This window comes from Camelina sativa, chromosome 3 (genome assembly GCF_000633955.1).
Source record: "Camelina sativa cultivar DH55 chromosome 3, Cs, whole genome shotgun sequence".
Taxonomy (NCBI): domain Eukaryota; kingdom Viridiplantae; phylum Streptophyta; class Magnoliopsida; order Brassicales; family Brassicaceae; genus Camelina; species Camelina sativa.
In genome coordinates, this window is record NC_025687.1 from 7614692 (window position 1) to 7623102 (window position 8411).

An 8411-nucleotide genomic window follows, 5' to 3' on the forward strand; every position below is an offset into this window, starting at 1 on the left:
GTTTAATTTGAGCAGCACCCGAGTTTCTTCAGAGCAGAGACATCGTTTTTAACTTCAATTTTCTCACCTTTTGGGACAGAGGCGTTCCCATCTTCACCAGCTTCTACTTGCTTCTTGCTTGTGATGCGATAGATCTGTGTCAGCACCTCTGCAAATGCGTCCTCGACATTGGTAGCTTCAAGGGCAGATGTTTCCATGAAGCAGAGCGATTCTTGTTCCGCGTAGGATTTCCCGTCTTCTGTAGGAACAGCAAGTAAGTGGCGGAGATCGGATTTGTTACCAACCAGCATCACTACTATGTTTGGATCTGTGTGGTTCTTGAGCTCCTTTAACCACCGGTCTACGTTCTCAAATGTTGCACGGCGGGTTACGTCATATACTAGGAGTGCACCCACAGCTCCACGGTAGTATGCGCTAGTGATGGCACGGTACCTGATGATAAGAATTAAACTGAGTCTTAAAAATTGTTTGCGAGAATCAGTGATAAAAAGAGCAAAGGTGTTAGGGAAGAAAATACTTATAAGCTTTTTATGTTTCACTATCCTGAAATGTATTTATCAAGCTGTAAAGGATGTGTTATACTAATCTGACATCCAACAGTTTTGCCAAAAGTGATAACCAAATTGGCAGGTCAAAGAAGACAGCAAAATAATCGTTTCAAAGGAGGCAACTCAGCAAGCAACGAGAGCAAGTTCTTTGCGGTACATTCTAACGATAGTCTATGGAAGCGTTTCTGATTCTAGTGATCATTGACCAGAAAGAATCACGAGTTCTTGATAGTAGTCCATCCAATTAAAGATCCAATTCAAGCAATCATGGTCCTATTGAGTCAAATCAAAGATGTATTTCCAGAAGAAGGGAGTTTTTTTAATCTACATTATTAGCTACCTCCATATTCTATCTTTCAATGGTGGTCAAATGCAGTCAACCGTTTTCAGAAGAACAAAGTCAACGCAGAGACTGTTGAGCACATTCTCTACTCAAAAAGGGACAAAAAAACTAAAAACAAGCATAGAAGCCAGTGAATGAATGAATCAGACAATGCATAGTCACCACACCCGACCTATAGAAGATAAGCTTCATCTTAAGCTTTCATTCACTCTAAATAACTATTTTGATAGCACATATAGATTGGGCTTAAAGAGCTCAATTTCGATACAGTATAATGACTTCAGATCAAGTCAGACAAAAGCTAGCGTCCCACTGTAAAAGTAACCAGAACGATATAGATCTGTGGAAACTCGATTAAAAAGGCACTGTTAGATCGAGAACCTAAGTATGTAAGCAAATGAGCTAAGAGTGATCTCCTCCGTGAAAGTGGCTTCTAATTGCAATGTACTCAAAAGTAAATTACCAAGATCTAGCTTGACGGCCGATTTACATACAAATCAAAGACGAAGAAGGAAGGAAGTGAAGAGGCGGAGAAGAAGAAGAACGAACGAACCTCTCCTGACCAGCAGTATCCCAAATTTGAGCTTTGATAACCTTACCATCGACTTTTAAGGTACGAGTAGCGAACTCGACGCCAATGGTGGATTTAGACTCGAGGTTGAACTCGTTTTTGGTGAATCTGGAAAGGAGATTCGATTTCCCGACTCCAGAATCGCCAATAAGAACAACTTTGAAGAGGTAATCGTAGTCATCTTCCACTCTGTACCCTGCCATCTCTCCGCCGTCTCAGGTGGTGGCGCTTCTCCTCAGCGATTAATTAATCTGAGAACTAAAGAGAGAGAGAGAGAGAGACGCAGTGGAAAGAGAAAGGTGTAAAACCGAGATTTGAAATAACGCGAAGAAATTGGAAAAGAGTTAAAGCGACTAGCGGTGACAGTCTGTGATTGTAATCTTATATCTTGTCCGTTGATCTATCTGTGCGCGTTGGTGATTGTAGTGACTTGTGAGTTAGATCTGTCAAGGCTTTTTACAGTTTTACCCGTTAAGGCTAGTGTCATGTGAGCGAGTAGGTTTTAAAACTATACAAGTAGTAATCAACATAATCTTTAATGGAAAATACTTAGGTTCACTAACCTTGTTGTTCACTTCTTCCTTTTCAACCGATCATAATTTTCTATACATTATTTTATTTAAAAGAATAAATCAAAATTATATTAAAAAGCAAAACAAATTAAAGAAACATATTATGTATAATTTTTTTAAGGAAAGTTAAATATTGGTTTGATTTAGATTTTACAATTATAGAATAAAATAATGTATAGGTTTGGGTTGACAAATAAGGTGATTAGAATTTAGATTTTACAATTCAAACAAAATTAAATGTCGGTTTGGGTTTACAAATGAGATGATTAGGGTTTAGATTTTACAATTAAAATGAAATTATATGTCAGTTTGGGTTTATAAATGAAGTGGTTAGGGTTTAGATTTTACCATTAAAACGAAATTATATGTCGGTTTGGGTTTACAAATGAAGTGGTTAGAGTTTAGATTTTACCATTAAAATAAAATTATATGTCGGTTTGGGTTTATAAATGAGATTGTTAGGGTTTAGATTTTATAATTAGAATGAAGTTATATATCGGTTGGGGTTTACAAATGAGATGGTTAGGGTTTAGATTTTACAATTAGAATGAAATTATATATCGGTTTGGGTTTATAAATAAGCGGTTTAAGTTTTTAATTTTACAGATTTTATTTCCTTATTTTATAAGAAGGTGAATGAATAGATTTTTAAATGCATTATGAGATGTATTGGCTAAAATAATGAAAAGTGAAGAATGTTAGGAGTGAACCCAACAATTGTTCATCTTTAATTATGGCACTCCTTTTAAAACCTTGCTTTCAGTTATTTGGTCTGAGTTATTGTTGTGAAGTGAACTCAACAGTTCCATCTCTGTGCCATTTCCCCGGCGAATTGACGCCGATTTCTTCCTCTCTTGCCGTCGATTTCTTCGGACCCGCCGCCCCTCTTTACTTGCAGGTAAATTTCACTACTGTTTGACCACTTTTTTTTTCTGGAGATTTTGAGTTGACTTTTTAGGCATTTTAGCTATAATAGATTTGTGATTGATCTTTGACAAAAAAANAAAAAAAAAAAAAAAAAAAAAAAAAAATTGTGATTGATATATGATTGAATCTTAAAAGACTATACTTTCTCCGTAATTCAGAGTTCAAAGGCAAATATATATATAAGTAAGCAAACATGGATGGTGAAACCTCTATCAAAGAGAAGCAGAGGAACTCTTCTGATAGGATCAGCAATTTACCTGATCCCTTGTTATGTCAGATTCTCTCCGATCTCTCCACAAAGGAATCGGTTCGCACCAGCGTTTTATCCAAACGGTGGAGAAATCTCTGGTTACATGTCCCTGCGTTGGATTTGGATTCTAATAACTTCCCAGTTGAGGATGATGTTTTCGTGAGATTCTTAGATAAGTTTCTAGGTTCTGAAAATGAGCAGCACTTGAATAGATTCAAGCTGATCTATGAGGTTTATGAGCACGATGCTTCTCGTTTCAAGTCTTGGATCGATGCTGTGATTAAGCGTAGGGTTCGTCGTTTTAATGTTCATAGTGATGTGGATGACGATGAGATTGTTAAGATGCCTCAATCTCTTTTTTCTTGTGAGAGTTTAGTGGACTTACGACTTTACCGCGTCGTTTTGAATCGTCCCGAGACTGTTTTGTTACCTTCTGTCAAGGTTATGCATCTAGTTATGGTCAAGTATGATACTGATTCTACTCTGGAGAGTCTGATATCAAGCTGTCCTGTTCTAGAAGAGTTAACCATAGTCCGTGATCCCAATGATTGTCTTGAAGTTGTGTGTGTGCGTTCCAAGTCACTGAAAAGCTTCAAAATAGATTCTGAGCGCTATGAAAGTCAAGATCATGTTGTTGCAATTGATGCTCCAAGACTTGAGTATATGAATCTCAGCGATCACCGATCTGACAGCTTTTTTATACACAGTATTGGTCCATCTGCAAAGGTAGACATTGATGTTCTCTTCAATGTGGAATATAATGAGCCATTGGATACAGATGATTCTTCCAAGATAGCTATGCTTGGTAAATTCCTCACCGGGTTAGCTACAGTCAGCGACATGACCATCTCTGCTGAGACTCAAAATGTAATATATAATATACTAGGTTGATTTAATAACATTAACCTTATCGTTATCTCATTGATTTCATGTTCTCATTTCTTTCTCGCTGCACAGGTTATTCATGATTACTGCGAGATTGAACAGCTACCTCAATTCTCCAACTTGTCTCACTTGCATGCTTACTTCCAAGAAACTTCGTGGGAAATGTTGCCAGCCTTCCTTGGGAGCTTCCCAAATCTACACTCTGTCATCCTGGTGCGTCTCATTTTACCTATGCTCTCATGTAAATCACATTAAAATTTATAATTTACAAAAAAAAACTCAAAACTTCCCTTGGTTATATATCATCAGGAATTTGATTTGCTTCCGGAGACAGAGCAGATTGATCTTTCATCTGTGCCACAATGTTTCCTATCATCTCTTGAGTTTGCTCACCTGAAGGCTCCATATGCTGTAAACATGCGAAAGGAAGGGAGACCACTTACAGGAACATCAAGTAAGATGAAATTAGCAAAGTTTTTTTTGGAGAATGGTGCAGCTCTCAAGAAACTGACAGTAAGTGCGAGTTTCTGTAACATCATCAACAAAATTAAATCGGTTCCAAGGAGTTCTACCAAGTGTGAAGTCGTCATGGATTAACTGAGCCAGCATACAAGGTTATCCAGTTCTGTATCCAATGATCTACAGATAAATCAAGGGTTGTTTGCGTCCTTAACTTAACCAGTAATCGCGGAAATTTTGTTGAGCTTTTTCAGACCAATTTGTGTTCTATGTAATGGGAAATCGTTGCAGGAGCTGCTTAGGAGTCTTAATGTACTTTTCTTTCAAGGCAGAAAAAAGCTCAGGCGATTAAGTGAACTCCCTTCTTTCTTTTCTTTTATTTTTTATTTTTTTTCACCGCAAGTGAACTCTCTATTTACAGACCCTGTTTCTACTTAGTACCTTACAAGTTACTATAACACTCTGTTGGTGTTTGGAGTTGTAAGAATAAGAAAATCAAGTGAAACATTTTGGTGACTATATAGTCAGAGAATGAGATATGATTAACCAATTACCAGAATCTTTGCTTTGTGTGTACTTTTCAATCTTCCCAGGGAGGGTGTGGTCAAGACTCAATACACTAGCCTTTTATGTCGTAGATGAGGAAATTTTTGGCAATCTGTGCCTGGATTGGATTTGGTGACCAATGGCTTCAAAGATTATGATAATTAAGGTCAATTTTCTCAATTGGTTTATAGGTTTGAACAGTAACTTGTGCTTACAGAGAGTTAAGCTAAGTTTTGTTGGAAATGGGTACAATACTTTGAACCAGCTGTCGATAAACGCATTAAGCAGAACTTTCAACAGAGTTACGATACCTTCAACCATTTACACATCATTTGAGAGATTGGTATCCTTTAAAACTCTATGGCGTTAGCTTGCCTAAATAGCCGGACTCAGTTTCTTTGCCTTGTCTAAGGATCATGGATCTACAACCAATTAAGTTTGTTGACAATCTGGCAATGGAGATGCTGAGCTTAGGCTGCCCAATTTGTGGACCAGATGTATGGAGTTAAAGTCTCATCTCAGTCTCTGTTGAGCTACTGTCTAACCAAAAATAAAACTGGCTATCTGAAAACACAAGTTGTACTTTATGTATATAGAAGAAAATTTTCAATCTGCTATATACAACCAAATTCTCTGATGTATCATTAATTATCTAAAACATTTTGGGTTTATGTTTTCACTAGAAGCCATCAATAATAGAGAAGAAGAAGTATGAAAAGTAAGATTTAAAAGCATATATATATATATATATAATTGTGTGCGCCATAGATAAAATTTTGCTATAAACAGTTAAACACACAATACTCCAACAACAAAAAGCAGTCATAGTAATGAACCCCACTGATAATGAGTCATAGAAAATAAGTGTTCATCGACTATGCACTATGAAGAAAATAGCACTTTCTTAAGTTTTCTTGTCTCTTACGGAACATCTCAATTATGAACTTTTTTTCTTTTTCTTTTTTTTTTTTTCTTTTTTGTTAAAGATTTCAATTAAGAAGATAGACATTGGACATATATATTTAACTGAATATAATGGCAAACAAATTGGTTTCGTATTTTTACATTTTGTAGTGGTGAAAGACTGAAAGTAAAAAAGAAGAAATATTGTTCTTTTTTCTCAATGATGTTTCGTGAATAAAATTTAATTCTGCTAATTTTATACTAATGCTAAATAATATGCTGGATTCTAATATGAGACGATGTTATTTATCTTTTGCTCGAATATTTACTAATGAGATAGTGATGACAAGCATATAACGTGAGTTTTTGTCTAGTGTTCTTGGAGTTATAAGGGCACACAATGCTGTTTCAATTATTTAAAAAAAATCACTATTCCACATTGATTATACAATATATACAAGTAAGACAGGTGAATTATACATATTCTCTTGCCTATCATATTAATGATACAATATCCACATAAAAAATTGGACAAAGATCATGATAGTATATAAGAGTGTTCTCCAACAATATAAATACAAGTAAATAAAGTGAATAATACATATTTCCATATACAGTATATGCAATTATGAATTGATCCATATAAATTACAATCACAATCACTGTATTAATATATACGAACTACTCACCAATTTAGTTCATATGTACCTAACTCAAATAAATTACCATTGACCTCGGCCATCTCCGTTCTCTATATATAGATCCACTCTATGATCAAGTATATTCATTCACACAAAAGCAAAACCAAATACAAAAAAAACACCCAACACTTTTTCTCGCTTCATCTAATTAATATTTAGTATTTTATAATAAAAGCAATAACAGGAAATGGCTCGTCCAAGGATCTCCATTTCGATTGTTTTCTTACTCATTATTTTGACTCTTAGTTTTGTCTTGCAATCTTCTGAAGCTAGAAAGGTTCTAGTTCCTTACAATACAAGCAAGGGTTTGTTTCTTAGTGCCCTACCCAAGGGCAATGTACCACCCTCGGGTCCAAGCGGCAAGGGTCACACAGCTCCCCCGGATGATTCCGATCAGCACATGGTACCAGTTAACCCGCCAGAGATTTACCGTCGACTTGGATCATCCCCTAGCCCGGGCGTGGGTCATTAGCCACATTAATTGATTCTCGAGTTTACACTTCATATATGTAGTCGATTTCTTTTCATAATATTAAATATCAATAGTGTTTATCATATATCTGCCTCTTATTATGATTATGAAGATGTTTGAGTCTGTCCGCTTCATATATGATATGGTATATAGATGTGTTTATGTTGTGCGTGACTGAGTGATAATAAAAATCAATATTCTACACTTTTGTCTTTTTTTTCCTTTCAAAATAAATATGTATGTTATGGAATATTAAAAATATGTCTTCAACTACATGAAGCTAAATTTCAAAAAATAACAAATTAAAAAAACACTACATGAAGCTCTTTTTGCGTTTGTTTATAAATAAGACAAAACAATCAAGAATAAATTAAATTAACGTTTCATAAAATTTGAGAAAAAATAAATAACCCATTGTATTATTTAAGATAATTTAAGTACTATATATCTTAATTTTGGGGGAAAAAATCATTTGTGGAGATACTCATATATAATACTAGATTAGGCATGCGTATTAACGCGGATATAAGAAAAATATATATATACTAAATTTTAAGTTGTATTCAAAATATTAATTTGATTTTTTTTGATTTTTTTTTAAATCGAATTTAGAGTTCATACACTCCATCTTGCAATACAATTTCTTTGTATATTTACATGATAATAAAATTAGATTTTAATTCTATGCACTCAATCCTAATGAGTAACATTTGTAATTTTTATATTAAAAATGTGTATTATATCAAATTTATATCTTACTTAATATTTTTAAAAAACTAAAAGTTAATAAAACATAATTCTCAAAAAGAAAAACAGAAAACTAATTTTATCTCATATTTGAAAAAGTAACAATATCTTAAATATATTTGTTTCATATTTTATAATCTCATACATAATAGTTTTACTACTTGTCCAACTAATTTTAAATAAAACTATACTAACATTATCATAAATTAAACAAAAATTCAAAGACGTTATCATGAGAAAATTATTTGTTTATGTAAAGGTGATTATCTACAATCTTTTTTATTTTAGGATTAATAATTGACAATATAATTTATTTAATTATGATATTATAGTAATTAATTGTATAATTTTCTTAATTCTTTTTCTTATAGAATTAGTAATTGAAAATAAGAATTATTATTATTATTTATATACATATATTAACTATCTTTTTATATTTAACAAATTGTTAAAAATTAAATTCTTATAATTTACAAATATGTTAAAA

The 8411-nt window shown here is 33.6% G+C and overlaps 3 protein-coding genes across 5 annotated transcripts; 2 read left to right on the forward strand and 1 right to left on the reverse strand.

The window, feature by feature from the left end:
- LOC104775798 (ras-related protein RABA1b) lies at positions 2-1804 on the reverse strand. The gene is made up of 2 exons (XM_010499730.2): positions 1445-1804; positions 2-432 (listed from the first exon to the last, which is right to left on the reverse strand). Exons 1-2 carry the CDS (start codon positions 1663-1665, stop codon positions 3-5), a joined length of 651 nt encoding a protein of 216 aa, XP_010498032.1. The 5' UTR covers positions 1666-1804; the 3' UTR covers position 2.
- LOC104775799 (F-box/FBD/LRR-repeat protein At1g16930-like) lies at positions 2767-5114 on the forward strand. 3 transcript variants are annotated; one of them, XM_019243495.1, is made up of 5 exons: positions 2767-2932; positions 3239-4078; positions 4169-4309; positions 4406-4710; positions 4810-5114. In XM_019243495.1, exons 1-4 carry the CDS (start codon positions 2768-2770, stop codon positions 4691-4693), a joined length of 1434 nt encoding a protein of 477 aa, XP_019099040.1. In that variant the 5' UTR covers position 2767; the 3' UTR covers positions 4694-4710; positions 4810-5114. The 3 variants fall into 3 exon arrangements, with proteins under 3 accessions (XP_019099040.1, XP_010498033.1, XP_010498034.1); XM_010499731.1 differs by having other exon boundaries at positions 4406-5105; XM_010499732.1 differs by having other exon boundaries at positions 2841-2932; positions 3120-4078; positions 4406-5105.
- LOC109131387 lies at positions 6809-7355 on the forward strand. The gene has a single exon (XM_019242292.1). It carries the CDS (start codon positions 6893-6895, stop codon positions 7175-7177), a length of 285 nt encoding a protein of 94 aa, XP_019097837.1. The 5' UTR covers positions 6809-6892; the 3' UTR covers positions 7178-7355.

Coding starts and splice junctions, on each gene's coding strand:
- LOC109131387 (XM_019242292.1), top strand. CDS start 6,893: ATGGCTCGTCCAAGGATCTCCATTTCGATTGTTTTCTTACTCATTATT.
- LOC104775798 (XM_010499730.2), bottom strand. CDS start 1,665: ATGGCAGGGTACAGAGTGGAAGATGACTACGATTACCTCTTCAAAGTT. Junction 433..1,444: donor GATACTGCTGGTCAGGAGAG/GTTCGTTCGTTC, acceptor TCTTATCATCAG/GTACCGTGCCATCACTAGCG.
- LOC104775799 (XM_019243495.1), top strand. CDS start 2,768: ATGGCACTCCTTTTAAAACCTTGCTTTCAGTTATTTGGTCTGAGTTAT. Junction 2,933..3,238: donor CCGCCCCTCTTTACTTGCAG/GTAAATTTCACT, acceptor TTGTTATGTCAG/ATTCTCTCCGATCTCTCCAC. Junction 4,310..4,405: donor ATCTACACTCTGTCATCCTG/GTGCGTCTCATT, acceptor ATATATCATCAG/GAATTTGATTTGCTTCCGGA.